At 48.2% G+C, this 20,163-nt stretch overlaps 1 protein-coding gene across 1 annotated transcript in view; it reads left to right on the forward strand.

Moving 5' to 3' along the window:
* Positions 1-612: 612 nt before the first annotated feature.
* Positions 613-20,163, forward strand: part of LOC140200901 (homeobox protein CDX-1-like) — a 45,017-nt gene continuing 25,466 nt past the window's right edge. The window contains exon 1 of the mRNA XM_072264548.1: positions 613-1,051. Coding sequence (XP_072120649.1) covers positions 613-1,051 — 439 coding nt within the window. The remainder of the gene's footprint in view (positions 1,052-20,163) is intronic.

The following is a 20,163-nucleotide window of genomic DNA, read 5'->3' on the forward strand; positions in this document are numbered from 1 at the left end:
GCTGATGGACTTAGGGTCTCTCCCTCTCTGTCTGTCTGTCTGTCTGTCTGTCTGTCTCTCTCTCTCTCTCTATCTCTCTCTCTCTCACTCTATCTCTATCTCTCTCTGTCTCTGTCTCTCTCTCTCCGTCTCTCTCTCTCACTCTCTCGCTCTCTCCCTGTATGTCTCCCTTTTTCTCTCTCCTCTCCCTCTCTGTCTCTCTCTGTTCCTCTCCCTCTCTCTGTCTTTCCCTCTCTGTCTGTGTGTCTCTCTCTCTGTCTGGGAGCTGGTCGTTGGTGTTCAGCTCTTCTCTATCAGTAGTGAGCTGGAGAGAAACTCCGTCCCCTCCTTCACCTTGTGATCCCAGCCACTAATCTCCTTCGATGCAAATTTGTGAATCTGTTAAATAGAGAGAGAGAGATGTTGAGGTGTGTTTTAAGCAAGAGGTGGTTAATGAGAAACTTAAGGTTGTGTGTGTGTGTGTGTGTGTGTGTGTGTGTTTATGTGTCTGTGCGTGTGTGTATACGTGTGCGCCAATCTACGTGTGGCGGAGGGAGTGTTGCGTGGAGCCCAGAGGCGTCCTTCAACGTGGAAGTGTTGAAGGCAGCATGATCCGAGCCGAAGCCTGCCAACATGTATGTCAGCTATCTTCTGGATAAGGAGGGGAACATGTACTCTAACTCTGTGCGGCACCCTGCTCTCAACCTGAACCCCCAGAACTTTGCGCCTCCTCCTCCCCCTCCACCCACATCGCAGTACCCCGACTTCCCTGGTTACCACGTCTCCAGCATCGGGCCCGACCCTCACCACACCCAGCCGGCCGGGGCCTGGGGAACCCCCTACATGCCGCCCCGGGAGGAATGGCACAGCTACGGCGGGGCGGCTCCCATGCCCGTGAGCTCCTCGGGGTCGCAGCTCCCCTTCGGACCCTCCGAGTTTGCCGCCATTCAGCCGCAAGGCACAGCCGGGCTCCTTCCGCCCGTCAACACGGCTGTCCCCCAGCTCTCGCCTGGCTCCCCCAAGCGGAATCCCTACGACTGGATGAGACGGAGCCTACAGCAGAACCCTCAAGGTAAGAGGGGAGTTCAGGGTGGGGCTGTGGAGAGGGCTCGAGGGGGAGAGCATAAACCCACAAGAGAGGGGGGAGGCTTAAAATACGTGGGGCAACATTTCTTTTTACAAAGATGGTCCTAGGTAACTGGAATGTGCTGGTGCTGGAGACAGGTCTGATTAAAGACTTAAAAGTTTAAAGATTAGCTTTATTTGTCACATGTACATCAAAACATTGAAACATACAGTGAAAGGCGTTGTTTGCGTCAACAACCAGCGCAGTCCGAGGATCTGCTGAGCAGCCCACAGGTGCCGCCTTGCTTCTGATGCCAATGTAGCATGCCTGCAACTTACAACCAACCCTCACCGGTGTATCTTTGGACTGTGGGAGGAAACCAGAGCACCCGGAGGAAACCCACACGGTCACAGGGAGAATGTACAAACTCCTTACAGACAGTAGTGATATTGAACTGGTTGTTGGCGCAGTGTACCGGTATGCCAACTGCTACACTACTGCGCTGTCCTTGTTTAAAGATGTGTGGGGAAAGTTTTCCTTTTACTCAGAGGGTGGTGGGTGTGTGGAGCAGGCTGTCAGGGGTGGTGGTAGAGACAGGTCCAATAGGGTTGATTAGCGCACACTGTGTTAGACGCACGAATGTGCAGGGAGTGGAGGGACGTGGATCATATGCCGGCAGAGAGATTTAGTTTAATTTGGCATTGTGTTCAGCATGGACGTTGTGGGCCAAATGGCCTGTTTCTGTTCTGTGTTGTTCGGCATGCGGAGCTCTGTGTTCAGTGACTCTGGGGTATTGCGACTGGTCGAGCGTGTCTGATTTCTGCTCCTGCAGGAGGTGGGATGTGTTGAGGGTAAGCTCTGAAGGTCGATGGTTGAACCACTGCACCGTTGAACCGAGTGGGCTGCAGAGAGATCGGCACCCTGGAGCGGGTGGAGGATAGGGTGGGGAAAGGGTAGGGGAAGGTGGTGATGCTTTGCTTTGTGTGAAGGAGTGAGACCATCAACCTGATCAAGCCTATGATCTGGTGTTTGTATGTGTGTGTGTGTGTGTGTCTGTGTACAGTATATGTGTGTGTATCTGTGGTCTGTGTATCTGTGTATGAGTGTGTGTGTCTGCTTATGCGCGTCTCTGTATGTGTGTGTATTTCTGTGTAAGTGTGTTTGCGGGCAGGCCCGGGGGTATGTGAGTGTATGTGTGAATGTGTATGTGTATGTGTGAGTGTATGTCTGAGTATCAGTGTGTGTATGTGTGAGTGTGTGTGAGTGTATGTGTGAGTGTGTATGTGTGAGTGTGTGTGAGTGTATGTCTGAGTGTGAGTGTGTATGTGTGAGTGTGAGTGTATGTGTGTGTGAATGTGTGTGTGTGAGTGTGTGAGTGTGTTTGTGAGTGTGTGTGTGTGTGTGTGTGAGTGTGTGTGTGTTTGAGTCTGTGTTTATGAATGTGTCTATGTCTGTGTGTAGGTGTGTGCGTGCACGTCTGTATCTGTGTGAGTGTGTGTGTGAGAGTGAGTGTGAGTGTCGGGGTGGTGATTTATGTCAGTGAGTGAGAGAGGGGAAGGGGAACAAAGTTGTCACTTTGGAGATCAGGAAGTGGAGTGGAGTGTATTGAAGGTGCTGATCCTTTGGCCCAGTGAGTCCGTGCTGACTATCAACCCTTGGATGAAAATGGAGAAGGTGAGAGGAGGCTTTGTGAAAGACGTGTGGAGCAGATTTTTAACACAGAGAGTGCTGGAAAAGTCTTGGAAAGCACTGCCTGGTGCGGGGGGGGGGGGGGTAAATACGATGGAGAGAGTGTGGGGAGCCTGGTGCGGGAGGTGGGGGTAAATACGATGGAGAGGGTGTGGGGGAGGGTAAATATGATAGAGAGAGTGCTGGCTGCCTGGTGTGGGGGGGTAGATAATGTGATAGAGGCACATGAATGTACAGATCGAGGAGAGGAGTGGAATTCAGTGAGAGAAATGGAGTGGAAGTGAAGGAAAGGACAGAGGGGGAAGCAGATATGTAGGCAGAAGGAATTAGCTTGGTTGGCCATTTGACTATGAATTGAATTGGTTCAGCACAACAATGTGGGCCGAAGGGCCTGCACATTCTATGATTTATTGATATTGATCCCATTTCATTCTCTCACATTCCCATCAATTCCCCCCAGATTTACAGCGACAAACTAACCTGCTGACCCCACACATCGCTGGCACATGTGAGGAAACCCAAGTGGTGCCAGAGAGGACGTGCAGACTCCACACACCAAGAGTGTCGGAGCTCGGGATTGAACCGACGTCCCCTGGGGCTGGGAGGCGGCAGCACTACCTGCTGTGTCACTCTGTCTCTGCCTGAGGAGGGGATTCCAGAGGTCGGGCTTGTAGGAGTTGAAGGGGAGGCTGCAGGTGGGAAACCAATGAAACTTGGGATGGACGGAGATGCCGGTGGGGGGGATAGATGATTGTGGGGAGAGGCAGATCCTAGAACCACAGAGTTACACAGCCGGACTGAGGCCCTTCAGCCCGACTAGTGCATGCTGACCCCAGTGAGATAGTCCCATCTGCCCACGTTTGACCTGTAGCTCTCCTGTCAGTGTATCAGGATCAAAATCAGGTTTATCACTGACATATGTAGTACAGTTTGTTGTTTAGTGACAGCAGTACAGGGCAATATACAAAAATTACTCTAATTAACAATGAGAAATATACATGAGTGTAGTGGTTAGCACATTGCTTCATGGTACCTTCGACCCAGGTTTCGCTCCAGTGCTGTCTGTAAGGAGTTTGTATGTTCTCCCCATGACTGCGTGAGTTTGAACATAGAACATAGAACAGTACAGCACAGTACAGGCCCTTCAGCCCACAATGTTGTGCCGACCCTTAAACCCTGCCTCCCACATAACCCCCCACCTTAAATTCCTCCATATACCTGTCTAGTAGTCTCTTAAATTTCACTAGTGTATCTGCCTCCACCACTGACTCAGGCAGTGCATTCCACGCACCAACCACTCTCTGAGTAAAAAACCTTCCTCTAATATTCCCCTTGAACTTCCCACCCTTTACCTTAAAGCCACGTCCTCTTGTATTGAGCAGTGGTGTCCTGGGGAAGAGGCGCTGGCTATCTACTCTATCTATTCCTCTTAATATCTTGCACACCTCTATCATGTCTCCTCTCATCCTCCTTCTCTCCAAAGAGTAAAGCCCTAGCTCCCTTAATCTCTGATCATAATCTATACTCTCTAAACCAGGCAGCATCCTGGTAAATCTCCTCTGTACCCTTTCCAATGCTTCCACATCCTTCCTGTAGTGAGGTGACCAGAACTGGACACAGTATTCCAAGTGTGGCCTAACCAGAGTTTTATAGAGTTGCATCATTACCTCGCGGCTCTTAAACTCTATCCCTCGACTTATGAAAGCTAATACCCCATAAGCTTTGTTCCAGGTGCTCCGTTTTCCTCTCACAAAAATGTACTGTTTGGTAGGTTAATTGGTCATGGTAAATTGTCCTGTGATGAGGCTGGGGTTAAAGCGGGGGATTGGTGGGTGACGCTGCTTGAAGGAGTGGGAAAGGCCTGTTCCGAGGTGTATCGCAATAAATTAGCTAATAAGAGGGAAAGTAATGAGGTATGTTCATGGGATCAATGTCCATTCAGAAACCTGATGGCAGAGGGGAAGAAGCTGTTCCTGAAACGCTAGGAATGTGCCTCTTGTGCCTCCTCCCTGAGGAGAGGGTCTGTAGTGATGCATACCACCTTTTTGAGGTGTTGTCTTTTGAAGGTGCACGTGATGGGGCTGGCTGAGTTTACAGGTTTCTGCAGCTTTTCCTGATCCTGTGCAGTGGCTCTCCGCACCAGACGGAGATGCAACCATTCAGAATGCTCTCCACGGTACATCGGTAGAAAGTTGTGAGTCTTTGGTGACGTTCCAAATCTCCTCAAGCTGCTAATTTAGCCACTAGTGTGTCCTCTTTGCAATTGCATCAATATGTTGGGCTCAGGACTGACCTTCAGAGATGTTGTCACCCAGCTTTTAAATATTTCTGCTGCATCTGCTTCAACTACTGTTTCTGACAGCTTGTTCCAAATACACACCACGCTTTGTATGCAAAACCTACCTCTCTTAAATCTTTCGCCTTTGACCTCAAATCTATGCCCCTTCACAGCTGAGGGGAGATTTGATAGAGTTGTATAAAATTATGAGGGGTGTGGATAGGGTAAATACAAACAGGCTTTTTCCACTGAGGTTGGGCGAGAAGTCATGGGTTAAGGGTGAAAGGTGAAATTTTTAAGGGGATAATGAGAGGAGACTTCTTCACTCAGAGCAACACACACAACACGCTGGAGGAACTCAGCAGGTCGGGCAGCATCCGTGGAAACGATGAGTCGACGTTTCGGGCCGGAACCCTTCCACGGATGCTGCCCGACCAGCTGAGTTCCTCCAGCGTGTTGTGAGTGTTGCTCTGACCCCAGCATCTGCAGAGTATTTTGTGTTTTCTTCACTCAGAGGGTGGTACAAGTGTGGAATGAGCTGCCAGCACAAGTGGTGCATGCGAGCTCGATTTCAATATTTAAGAGAAGATTGGATAGGGACATGGATAGAAGGGATATGGAGGGCTATGGTTTGGGTGAAGTCGATGGAACTAGGCAGACTAATGGTTTGGCTCTGACTAGATGGGCTGAAGGGTCTGGTTCTGTGCTGTAGTGTTCTATGACTTTATGATTCTAAAATGCTGGAGGAACTCAGCAGGTCAGGCAGCAACAATGGAGAGGAATAAACAGTCAACGGCTTGGGCCGAGACCCTTCATCGGGACTGGAAAGAAAGGGGGAAGAAGGCAGAGTAAGAAGGGAGGGTGAGGGGAAGGTGGACAACCTGGCAGGTGATAGATGAAGCCAGATGAGTGGGGGAGGGGCCGACAAAATAAGAAGCTGGGAGGTGATAGGTGGAAAAGGAAAAGCTAAAGAATAAGAAGGAATCTGATAGGAGAGGAGAGTGAACCATGGGAGAAAGGGAAGGAGGTGGGGTACCAACGGGAGGTGATAAACAGGTGAGGAGGAGAGAAGAGGTAAGAGGGGGCCAGAGGGGGGAATTAAAGAAGAGGGCCTGGTCCTGGTCTCGGCTTGAAGTAATTTCCATAGATGCTGCCGGACCTATGTTCCTCCAGCATTTTGTGTGTGTTGCTCTGGATTTAGGGGCATTTGAGAGACTCTCAGATAGGCGTATGGATGGAGGAAAAATGGAGGGCTATGTGGGAGGGAAGGGTTAGATTGACATTGGAGTAGGTTAAAAGGCCAGCACAACGTCGTGGGCCGAAGGGCCTGTACCGTGCTGCAGTGTTCTATGTTTTATCACAAGGTTGAATAGGCGAGGACTTTATGCCTTGCAGCATGGCACATATATGTACTTTGATAATAAATTTACTCTGAACCTTGGAACTTTAAGGGGAGATCTGGATTTAAATCTATACCCTCTTGTTTCTGGTAACTCCTCCCTGGGAAAAAGACGATGTGCTTCCATCCTGTCTCTGCCCCACGTGACCTTTTGCACCACTATCATGTCACCTCCTATGTCTCAGGGAATAAATTCATGGTCCACACAACCTCTCCTTGTAGCTCAGGTCCCAAGACCAGATAACCTCCTGATAAACCTTTTCTGCATTCCTTCCAGTTCAATGCCATCTTTCCTGTGACAGCTTAGCCAAAACTGTACACAGTACTCCAAAAGTTCAAAGTAAGTTTATTATCAAAGTACGTATATTCACCGTACACGTACTACCCTGAGATTTGTCTTCTTGTGAGCATTCACAGTAAATCCAAGAAGCACAACAGAAACAGTGAAAATCCTCACCCAACAGGACAGACAACTAATGTGTAATGTGACAAACTACGCAAATACAAAAAGAAAAAAAAGAAACAAATATTGTGAATATTGCAGTCAGTGAAGTTATCCCCTCTGGTTCAGGAGCCTGATATTTGAGGGGCAATAACTGTTCCTGAACCTGGTGGTGCGAGTCCTGAGGCTCCTGTGCCTTCTTCCTGATGGCAGCAGCGAGAAGAGAGCGTGTCCTGGGTGGTGGGGATCCCTGATGATGGATGCTGCTTTCCTGCGACAGCATTTGAATTTGAATCTGATCTGAAGTGGTTGATAAGGCTGCACTCGGCTACTGCATACTATTTTGTTCGCCCTGTTAGAGGAAAGATGTGGCTAAACTGGAAAGGTGACAGAGAAGATTTACTAGAGTAGTACTAGTACTAGAGGGTGAGGTCTGCCAGGGGAGGTGTGGGTCCCGATACTTTGTGGTACGGTAGCAAATTTGGCCTCACCCATGTCTTATATAACTACAACACAACTTCCCAAAGCCTTCGTAAATCCTGCATTACTCATAACGTGTTTCATTAACATATAAAAAAAGTGAGGGGCCGCATTGATGGTAATCTAAGCTTGTGTATTGAAATAAAAATGAGATTGGTGGGTCAGAACTGTACTTTGTAACCCTTGTTATTGACATCAGCACAAATAAATCAGGTAAAATGTCCCATCGACCTGCAGACAGATCACAACCCTCCATACTCGTCCCACACCACAACCCTCCAAATCCCTCCCAGACCTCAACCCTCCATACCCGTCCCAGTCCACAACCCTCCATATTCCTTCCACACCACAACCCTCCATATCCCTCCCAGACCACAACCCTCCAAATCCCTCCCAGACCTCAACCCTCCATACCCGTCCCAGTCCACAACCCTCCATATCCCTTCCACACCACAACCCTCCAAATCCCTCCCAGACCACAACCCTCCAAATCCCTCCCAGACCTCAACCCTCCATACCCGTCCCAGTCCACAACCCTCCATATTCCTTCCACACCACAACCCTCCAAATCCCTCCCAGACCTCAACCCTCCATACCCGTCCCAGTCCACAACCCTCCATATCCCTTCCACACCACAACCCTCCAAATCCCTCCCAGACCTCAACCCTCCATACCCGTCCCAGTCCACAACCCTCCATATCCCTTCCACACCACAACCCTCCATATCCCTCCCAGACCTCAACCCTCCATACCCGTCCCAGTCCACAACCCTCCATATCCCTCCCAGACCACAACCCTCCATATCCCTCCCACACCACAACCCTCCATATCCCTCCCAGACCACAACCCTCCATACCCGTCCCAGTCCACAACCCTCCATATCCCTCCCAGTCCACAACCCTCCATATCCCTTCCACACCACAACCCTCCATACCCGTCCCAGTCCACAACCCTCCATACCCGTCCCAGTCCACAACCCTCCATATCCCTCCCAGACCACAACCCTCCATATCCCTCCCAGACCTCAACCTTCCATACCCGTCCCACACCACAACCCTCCATACCCGTCCCACACCACAACCCTCCATATCCCTCCCAGACCTCAACCTTCCATACCCGTCCCAGTCCACAACCCTCCATATCCCTCCCAGACCACAACCCTCCATATCCCTCCCACACCACAACCCTCCATATCCCTCCCAGACCACAACCCTCCATATCCCTCCCAGACCTCAACCTTCCATACCCGTCCCACACCACAACCCTCCATACCCGTCCCACACCACAACCCTCCATATCCCTTCCACACTACAACCCTCCATATCCCTCCCAGACCACAACCCTCCATATCCCTCCCAGTCCACAACCCTCCATATCCCTCCCAAACCACAACCTCCATATCCCTCCCAGACCACAACCCTCCATATCCCTCCCAAACCACAACCTCCATACCCGTCCCACACCACAACCCTCCATATCCCTCCCAGACCACAACCCTCCATATCCCTCCCAGTCCACAACCCTCCATATCCCCCCCAGACCACAACCCTCCATATCCCTCCCAAACCACAACCTCCATACCCGTCCCACACCACAACCTCCATATCCCTCCCAGTCCACAACCCTCCATATCCCTCCCAGACCACAACCCTCCATATCCCTCCCAAACCACAACCTCCATATCCCTCCCAGACCACAACCCTCCATATCCCTCCCAAACCACAACCTCCATACCCGTCCAACACCACAACCCTCCATATCCCTTCCAGACCACAACCTTCCATACCCGTCCCATCCAGGTAGCAATGTAAACTTCTCCTAAATGTTGAACTCAAGTCCACCTCAACCACTTCCACTGGCAGGTCGTCTTGCTCTCTCACCACCCTCTGAGTGAAGAATCTCCCCTTCACGTGCCCCATAAACATTTCACCTTTCACCACTAACCCATGACCTCTAGTTGTAGTCTCACCCAACTTCAGTGGAAAAAGCCTGCTTGCATTTACCCTATCTCTACCGCTCATAATTTTGCATACCTCTATCAAATCTCCCCTTAAAGTTCAAAGGTTCAAAGTAAATTTATTATCAAAGTACATACATGTCCCATGCGGCAAGGCATAAAGTCCTCACCTATTCAACCTTGTGATAAAACATAGAACACTGCAGCATGGTACAGGCCCTTCAGCCCACGATGTTGTGCTGGCCTTTCAACCTACTCCAATGTCAATCTAACCCTTCCCTCCCACATAGCCCTCCATTTTTCCTTCATCCCTATGCCTATCTGAGAGTCTCTCAAATGCCCCTAATGTATCTGCCTCTCCCACCACCCCTGGCAGGGCATTCCACAGACCCACCACTCTCTGTGTAAAAAACCTACCTCTGACATCCACCCCCCAACTTCCCTCCAATCACCTTAAAAATATTGCCCCTCGTATTAGCCATTTCAGCCTGGGAAAATGTCCCTGGCTGTCCACTCGGTCTGTACCTCCATCATCTTGTACACCTCTACCATGTCAGCTGTCATCCTCCCTCACTCCAGGGAGAAAAGCCCTGACTCTGTGATGAGAACCGTCCGTTCACCAGCACTGGCTAGACCAACTCTGAGTGACTTGGGCCAGATGGAGATGAAGAACATCATTCCAAAAATCCTTTGATTTCCAAGATTGCCAGCAGGAAATTGGGAAAAGAATGGAATGGATTTATTAGAAGCTTTTATAAATGAAGTGACCTTGAGCAGAGATCCAATCTCTGGGAGACTGGCAAATTTTTACAGATGCGTCGCGGAGAGCGTTCTAACTGGCTGCATCACTGCCTGGTACGGAGGGGGTCACTGCACAGGATCAGAAACAGCTGCAGGAAGTTGTAGACTCAGCCAGCCCCATCGTGGGGACCAGCCTCCCCAGCATCGAGGATGTCTTCAAAAGGCAATGCTTCAAAAAGGTGGGATCCACCATTAAGGACCCCCATCACCCAGGACATGCCCTCTTCTCACTGTTACCATCAGGGAGGAGGTGCGGAAACATGAAGACACACACTCAACATTTTAGGAACAGCGTCTTCCCCTCTGCCATCAGATTTCTGATTGAACAATGAGCCAATCCTTGAACACTAAATCACTAATTTTGGCTCTCTTTCTGTACTAATTATTATAATTTTAAAAATATATATTTCTTATTGTAATTTATAGTTTGTTATTATTATGTATGCAATGTACTGCTGTCACAAATTTCATGACATATGCTGGTAAAATGGAGCTGGATTCTGAATTGGAAGCAGAAGAAACACCCAGAGGTGAGGCAGGACAATCTAGCCTCAATGGGCTGAATGGCCTTTTAGTGTTTATTTTGACATCTGTAAACTACTTCAAGGAGGTAGAGCAGGGTTACTACAAATCTTAGATCAAAGCACTTAGCGAGGGAGAAATGGTGGGTCTAAACCAGTCTAAAGATGTACTGGTTAGTAGGTTAATTGGTCATCGCAAACTATCCTGTGATTAGGCTAGAGATAAGCATGGGCTGCTGGGTGATGTGGTTCATTGGGCCTGAAGGGGTTGTTCTGCATTGTATCTCCAAGTAAAAAAAAGTTAAAAATATGAATTGCATGTTGTAGTAAACACAAGAGATTTTGTACATGCTGGGAATCCAGACCAACACACAAACTGCTGGAAGAACTCAGCAGGTCAGGCAGCATCTGTAGAAATGAATAAAAAGTGGATGTTTCGGGCTGAGGCTGGACTGTCTTGGCCTGAAACATTGACTATTCATTTTCACTGATGCTGCCAGACCTGCCGAGTTCCTCCAACAGTTTGTGTGGTGAATGTTTTAAGATGCCCTTATCTGTAGCCTCCCACAACACTCCATCGAAGAACCTTTCTTCCTAAACTTGTTGCTGTCTAGTCCATCTGTGGTTTTAATCACGACCTCACTAGCCGCCTTGGCCTGAACTTTGGAATTCCATTCTCATACCATTTCCTTCACCTCTCCTCTTTTAAGACACTCCTTTTAAAATGGAGTCTACTGTGTGAGATCTTGATCGCCCTCTTCCTCTTGTTTGTCCAGAGATCTCTGCAATAGGGGAGAGATCGGGAACAGCTTCACGCAGCGTGTGGGGAGTATGTGGAACAAACTGCCAGAAACCGTGGCTGAGTCGAGCACATTAGCAATGCTTAAACGCCATCTGGATAAATTTATAAATAGAAAAGGCTTAGAGGGCTGTGGGCCAAGTATTTACATTTTTATTGAGAATAAGCACAGGATAGGCCCCTTTGAGCTGTGCCACGCAACAACCACATTTTAACACTAGCCTAATCGTGAGTCAATTTACAATGAGCAAGAAACCAACTGACTGGTATGCCTTTGGATATACGAGGAAACCCGAGCACCCATTCCACGAAGAGGATGTACAGACTACGTCAGAATTGAACTTGAATTTCCGGCGCCCTCAGCTGTAATGGCGTCGCATTATCTGCTATGCCAACATGGCACCTATGTGGGCTGATGTGACTAGCTCACATCTGGCATGGGTGCAATAGGCCGAAGGGCCTGTTTCTGTGCTACGTGACTCGATGGCTCTACGAGAGCACCTTTCTCCAAATGCAGTTTGTGGAGGATACTTTGACGGAAAATGTACTGGGAAAGGACTTATCCGGTTGTGTTCTCCTGCCGAGCATTGTGGACATGCTATGTTGGCACCAGAATGTGTAGTGACACTTGCCAGCTGCCCCCAGCGCATCTCTAGATTGTGTTGGTTGTTAATGCAAACGACACATTTCACTGTATGTTTCAATATACAGGTGGTAAATACAGTCAGTGGCCAGATACACCTGTACACCTGCTTGTTAATGCTAATATCTAATGAGCCAATCATGTGGCAGCAACTCAATGCATAAAAACATGCAGACAGGGTCAAGGGGTTCATTTATTGTTCAGACCAAACATAAGAATGGAGAAGAAATGTGATCTAAGTGACTTTGACCGTTGGTGCCAGACAGGGTGGGTTTGAGTATCTCAAGCTGCAGGGGTTTCCCAACCTTTTTTGTGCGATGGACCAATACCATTAAGCAAGAGGTCCATGGACCCCAGTTCGGAACCCTTGCTCTAGAGTTTACAGAAAAACAAAAAAAACATCCAGTGAGAGACAGACCTGTGGGCAAAAATGCTTTGTTTATGGGAGAGGTCAGAGGTGAATGGCCAGACCGGTTCAAGCTGAGAGGAAGGGGACATCACAACAGTGGCGTGCAGCACAGCATCTTTGAATGCATGACGCGTGGAGGGGCTACTACAGCAGAAGACCATGAACATAAACCCAGTGGCCACTTTATTAGGTACAGGAGCACCTGGAGGAAAACCAAGTATCACTGGGAGAAGGTATAAACCTCCTACGGACAGCAATGAGGATTGAACTCTGACACTACAGCTGGCAGTGAAAAGAGACTGTTCCGTAGGCAGCTATATTTCATTAGGACTCTGATGAAAATTGATGTCACCAAAGACTCTCACAAATTTCTGCAGATGTACTGTGGACAGCATTCTGACTGGATGCATCACCCCCTGGTATTGGTGGGGGGGGGGTGCGGAGGGGTTGTACTGCACCAGATTGGAATTGAATTGAATTGAATTGACTTTATTTCTTATATCCTTCACATACATGAGCAGTAGAAAATCTTTACGTTATGTCTCCATCTAAATGTGTAATGTGCAATTTATGGTAATTTGTAATAAATAGTATATACAACAGGACAGTCAATATAACATAGAAATACAGTTGTATCAGCATGAATTAATCAGTCTGATGGCCTGGTGGAAGAAGCTGTCCCGGAGCCTGTTGGTCCTGGCTTTTATGCTGCGGTACCATTTCTCGGATGGTAGCAGCTGGAACAGTTTGTGGTTGGGGTGACTTGGGTCTCCATTGATCCTTCGGGCCCTTTTCTCACACCTGTCCTTGTAAGCGTCCTGAATCATGGCAAGTTCACAACTACAGATGTGCTGGGCTGTCTGCACCACTCTCTGCAGAGTCCTGCGATTGAGGGAAGTACAGTTCCCATACCAGGCAGTGATGCAGCCAGTCAGGATGCTCTCAATTGTGCCCCTGTAGAAAGTGCTTAGGATTTGGGGGCTCTTGCCAAACTTCCTCAACCATTTGAGGTGAAAGAGGCGCTGTTGTGCTTTTTTCACCACACAGACGGTATGTACAGACCACGTGAGATCCTCGGGGATGTGTAGAAAGTTGAAAACTCTGTCAGCTCCATTGTGAGTACAACTCTCCCCAGCATCGAGGACACCTTCAAAAGGCAATGCCTCAAAAAGAAGGCAGCATCCATCAATAAGAACCTCCATCACCCAGGACATGCCCTCTTCTCCTTGCTACCATCAAGGAGGAGGTACAGGAGCCTGAAGATACATACCCAACAATTCAGGAGCTTCTCTCCTTCTGCCATCCGATTGAACAACGAACACATGTAAATCCTTCCCTTAAATATACATAAAGACTGGGCCTCCACTGCTGCCTGTTGCAATGAATTCCACAGATTCACCACTCTCTGGCTTAAGAAGTTCCTCCTCATCTCCGTTCTAAAAGGACACCCCTCTATCCTGAGGCTGTGTCCTTTGGTCTTAGGCTCTCCCACCATCAGAAACATCCTCTCCACATCCACTCTGTTAAGGCCTTTCACCATTCGATAGGTTTCAATGAGGTGACCTTTCATTCTCCTGAATTCCAGTGAATACTGGCCCAGAGCCATCAAACGCTCTTCATGTGACAAGCCGTTTAACCCTGGAATTATTGTCATGAACCACCTTTGAACCCTCTCCAGTTTCAGCACATCCTTTCGAAGATAAGGGCTCCAAAACTGCTCACAATAGTCCAAGTGAGGCCTCACCGGTGCTTCATAAAGTCTCAGCATTACATCCTTGCTTTTATATTCTAGTTCTCTTGAAATGAATACTAGCATTGCATTTGCCTTCCTCACCACAGACTTAACCTGCAAATTAACCTTTAGAGTCCCAACTCCCTTTGCAACTCAGTTTTTTTGTACTTTCTCTCCATTTAAAAAAATAATCAACCCTTTCATTTCTTCTACAAAAGTGCATGAACATACACTTCCTGACACTGTATTCCATCTGCCATTTCTTTGCCCATCCTTCTAATCTGTTGAAAACCTCCTGTAGACTCTCTACTTCCCCAAAACTACCTGCCCCTCCACTTATCTTCATATCATCTGCAAACTTTGCATCAAATCCATTAATTTCATCATTCAAATCATTGACATATAACATAAAAAGAATCAGTTCCAACATAGACTAGTCACTGGCAGCCAGTCAGAAAAGGCTCCCGTTATTCTCACTCTTTGCTTCCTGCCAATCAACCACTGCTTTATCCATGCTAGAGTTTTTCCTGCAATACCATGGGCTCGTATCTTGTTAAGCAGCCTCATGTGTGACACCTTGTCAAAGGCCTTCTGAAAATTCAAGTACGCAACATTAACGATTCTCATTTGTCAATCCTGCTTGTTACTTCTTCAAAGAATTCTAACCGATTTGTCAGGCAAGATTTTCCCTTGAGGAAACCGTGCTGACAACAGCCTATTTTATCATGTGCCTCCAAGTGCCCTGAGACCTCATCCTTAATAATCGACTCCAACATCTTCCCAATCACTGAGGTTGGACTAACAGGCCTATAATTTCCTTTCTTCTGCATCTCTCCTTTCTTGAAGAGTGGAGTGACATTTGCAATTTTCCAGTCTTCCGGAATCATGCCAGAATCTAGTGATTCTTGAAAGATCATTACTAATGCCTCCACAATTTCTTCAGCCACCTCTTTCAGAGGTGTAGACCATCTGGTCCAGATTACTTATCTGTCTTCAGACCTTCCTGTTTCCCAAGCACCTTCTCCCTAGTAAAGGCAACTTCACACACTTCATGCCCCCTGACACACTTGAATTTCTGCCATATTGCTCGTGTCTCCCACAGTGAAGGCTGATGCAAAATACTTACTCAGTTTGTCCGCCATTTCCTTGTTCCCCATTACTACCTTTTCAGCATCATTTTCCAGTGGTCTAATGTCCACTCGCCTCTCTTTTACACTTTATGTATCTGAAGATACTTTTGCTATACTCTTCAATATTATTGGCTTGCTTACTTTCATATCCTATCTTTACCTTCTTGATGATTTTTTTAGTTGCCTTCTGTTGATATTTAAAAACTTCCCGAAACTTTAACTTCCCACTAATTTTTGCCCTATAATATGCCCTCTCTTTGGCTTTTATGTTGGCTTTGACTTCTCTTGTTAGCCATGGTGTGTCGTCTTTCCTTTAGAATATTTCTTCCTCTTTGGGATGTATATATACTGTGCCTTCCGAATCGCTTCCAGAAATCCCAGCCATTGCTGCTGTACCATCATCCCTGCCAGTGTTGTTTCCCAGTCAATTCTGGCCAGCTCCTCTCTCTGTAGTTCCCTTTACTCCATTGTAATACTGATACGTATGACTTTCACTTCTCCTCAAATTTCAGGGTGAATTCAATCATATGATCACTTTTCCCAAAGGGTTCTTTCACCTTAAGTTCACTAATCAATTCCGGTTCACGGCTCATCACCCAGTCCAGAATAACTGATCCCCTAGTGGGCTCAACCATGAGCTGCTATAGAAACTCCCCCTCCTGGAATCCAGCACCAACCTAATTTTCCCAATCTACCTGCATATTGAATCCCCCATGACTATTGTAACATTGCCCTTTTGGCATGCATTTTTTATCCCCCATTGCAACTTGTAGACCACATGCTCACTACTGTTTGGGGGTCTGTATATAACTCCCGTCAAGTTCTTTTTACCTTTGTAGTTCCTTAGTTCTATCCACCAATCATTCAACACCTTCTGACCCTATGTCAACTCTTTCTAATGATTTTATTTTATTTTTTACCAACAGAGCAATGCCACCCCCTCTGCCTCCCTGCCTGTCCTTTTGACACAATGTGTATCCTTAGACATCAAGCTCCCAGCTATAATCTTCTTTCAACCATGATTCAGTGATGCCTACAACATCATATCTGCCAACCTGTATTTGTGCTACAAGTTCATCGACCTTATTCCGTATACTGCGCGAACTCAAATATAATATCCTCAGTCCTGTATTCACCCTGAGATCACAACTATGGGGAACTTGTCCTTTAACTTAGCACCTAACTCCCTGAACTCCCCATGCAGAACCTCATCACTCATCCTACCCATGTCATTGGTATCTACATGGACCACGACCTCTAGTTGTTCACCCTCACACTTAAGAATGCTGAGGACTTGATCCGAGATGTCCCAGACCCTGGCACCCGGGAGGCGACATACCATCTGGGAATCTCGTTCTTGCCCACAGAATCTCCTGTCCGTTCCCCTAACTAATGAATCCCCTATTACCACAACATGCCTCTTCTCCCCACTTCCCCTCTGAGTCACAGAGCCAGACTTGGTGCCAGAGACTTGACCACTGTAACTTTCCTCTGTTAGGTCAACACCACCCCCCCCCCAACAGTATCCAAAGTGATATACTTGTTGTTGAGGGGGATGGCCACAGGGGTACTCTGCACTGACTCCTTAAACCATTTCCCCTTCCTGACTGTCATACAGTTCCCTGTGCTCTGCACCTTGGGTGCAACCACCTCTCTATATGTCCTATCTATCATCCCTCAGCCTCCCGAGTGATCCGGATCTCATCCAGTTCCAGCTCCAACTCCCTCACGCGGTTTGTTAGAAGCTGCAGCAGGATGCACTTCTCACAGTTGTAATGGTCAAGGACACTGGAGATCTCTCTGCCTTCCCACATCCCACAAGAAGAACATTCAATTGTCCTGCCTGGCATTTCTACTATCCTTGCTGAGCAGATATAAAGAAGGGAGGGAAAAAAAACTTAATCTAGAGCTTTATGTTTCTTTGCTTTCTCTTACTGAAGCCTCTCTTTGCTGAGGCCTTGAAGAGCTAAAGCTTCAAGATCACCAGTCTGACACTGTCCACTCCACCGATGGTGGCTGCGATGATGGCCACTGTGCTTGGCCCTGGCTTGCTTTAATTTGCTCTTGCTAATCAATCCCAGACATCAACTGGTTGCTAGTCAACGCTCTGTTACATTGACGTGACCTTCTGCTGCCTTTTTCTACTGGGACAACGGACCTGAGTGAAATCCAGTCCTCTCAAACTTCCATTATCCAGATTGGTCGCTGGTCAAAGCTCGAAGCTGATGGTTCAGGGATAATAACTGTTCCTGAACATGGTAGTGTAGGTGGTGAGGCTCCTGTACCTTCTCCCCAATGGTAGTGAGAAGAGAGCATGTCCTATAATGATGGGGTCCCTGATGATGGAAACTACTTTCTTGTAGCAGCGCTCTGTGTAAATATCCTCGATGGAGTGGAGGGCTTTGCCTGTGATGGACTGGGCTATGGGGAAGATGAATCTCAGGGCTGTATATTGCATAAATACTTTGATAATAAATGATAATAACTTTGAATTTTTAAATCGTTGGTGGGGAGGGCTTTACTTGTGATGGACTGGGCTGTGTCCACCACTTTCCATAGACTTTTCTGTTCAAGGGCATTGGTGTTTCCAGACCAGGCCGTCATGTAACCAGTCGGCATAATCTCCACTGTGCAGCTGTAGAAGCTCCACTGACGGGCCACAGTTCCAGCTGCTGCAGGGCACGCTTCAGCCCGTAAGGAGACACTCACAAATGTCTACAGATGTTCCGTGGAGAGCATTCTAACTGGTTTCATCACCAGGGGAGGGGATGGGGCCACTGCGCAGGATCAGAAAAAGCTGGAGAAGGTTGTAAACCCAGAAACCTCCGTCATGGGCACCAGCCTCTCCAGCATCGAGGATGCCTTCGAAAGGAGATGCCTCAAAATGGCGGCATCCATCACTAAGGACCCCCATCACCCTAGACATGTCCTCTTCTCACTGCTACCATCAGGGAGGAGGCACAGGCGCCTACAGACACAAACTCACTATTTGACGAACAGCTTCTTCCCCTCCACCATCAGAGTTCTGAATGGACAATGAACCCGTAAACACTACCTCACTATGTTATTTCCCTCTCATTTTGCACTATCTATTTAGTTTCATTTTCTTTTTTTAATATATATTCATATTTTTATTATTACCTATTGCAATGTACTGCTGCTGCAGAACAATAAATTTCATGACATTTGCCGGTGATATTAACCCTGATTCTGAAACACCAACTGGGCTCAGTATTTACTCACTGACCGGCTGCTATCTGTTGTTTGGAAGATGTTGTTTTCTCTTTATCTCCTTGCTAACACAAAATATGGGAGGCGGGGGATGAGGAGAGGAACATGTCCTCTAAACCCTGGCACATTTTTGATGATTTCATCCCAACCTTCAGAATGTAACTTCAGCACCACTTCCAGGGTCTTGGTCCCAGTCGCAAGGTTAACGGAGCACAGACCGTGGCCTTGGGGGCAGATCATAGGGTCAGGGTCAGAGTGCAAGTGTCATGGAATTACATCGACAACTTCCAGCCTCAGGGTTTGAAGGTCATTCCACAACCAATATTGTTTGTTGTGTAAAGTTACCATTATAAAGCCCTGATGTAAGGTACTCTGTTGTGTACTTCGAGCAACACACACAAAATGCTGGAGGAACTCCAGCAGGTCAGGCAGCATCTATCTCTTCTCCCTGCCTTTCCAAACGTGATGAAGGTTCTCAGCCCGAAACATTGATTGTTTATTCCCCCTCCATAGATGCTGCCTAACCTGCCGAGTTCCTCTAGCATTTTGTGCAAGATTTCCTCCACCTCAGGATCATTTGTGTTTAAGATTCCTTTTCCTTCAGCCTCTCCCACCTATTCCCTCCCAGCTTTACCCCCCTCCCCATCCACCCACCTTCCCCCTCACCTGGTCTCACTTTTCACCTCCCAGTGTCTCACTTTATCCCACTTCCCCATCCACCCACCTTCCCTCTCACCTGGTCTCACCTATCACCTCCCAGTGTCTCACTTCATCCCCTCCTCCCCACACACCTTCCCCCTCACCTGGTCTCACCTATCACCTCTCAGTGTCTCACTTCATCCCCCTCCCCCACCCACCCACCTTCCCCCTCACCTGGTCTCACCTATCACCTCTCAGTGTCTCACTTCATCCTCCTCCCCCACCCACCCACCTTCCCCTTCACCTGGTCTCACCTTTCACCTCCCAGTGTCTCACTTTATCCCCCCTCCCCATCCACCCACCTTCCCCCTCACCTGGTCTCACCTATCACCTCTCAGTGTCTCACTTCATCTCCCTTCCCCACCCACCCACCTTCCCCCTCACCTGGTCTCACCTATCACCTCCCAGTGTCTCACTTCATCCCCCCTCTTCCCACTCACCCACCTTCCCCATCACCTGCTCTCACCTATCACCTCCCAGTGTCTCACTTCATCCCCCCTCCCCCACCCACCCACCTTCCCCCTCACCTGGTCTCACCTTTCACCTCCCAGTGTCTCACTTCATCCCCCCTCCCCCACCCACCCACCTTCCCCCTCACCTGGTCTCACCTATCACCTCCCAGTGTCTCACTTCATCCTCCTCCCCCACCCACCCACCTTCCCCTTCACCTGGTCTCACCTATCACCTCCCAGTGTCTCACTTCATCCCCCCTCCCCACCACCTTCTGATTCCGGCATCTTCCCTCTTCCTTTCTGGTCCTGATGAAGGGTCTCAGCCCCAAACATTTCCACAGATGCTACCTGACCTGCTGAGTTCTTCCAGCACTTTGTGAGTGTTGCTCTGGATTTCCAGAATGTGCAGAATCACTTGTGTTTAATTTTGTGTACTTTGTATAATGGTCTAATCTG

Source organism: Mobula birostris, chromosome 7, assembly GCF_030028105.1.
Source record: "Mobula birostris isolate sMobBir1 chromosome 7, sMobBir1.hap1, whole genome shotgun sequence".
NCBI classification, from domain to species: Eukaryota; Metazoa; Chordata; class Chondrichthyes; order Myliobatiformes; family Myliobatidae; genus Mobula; species Mobula birostris.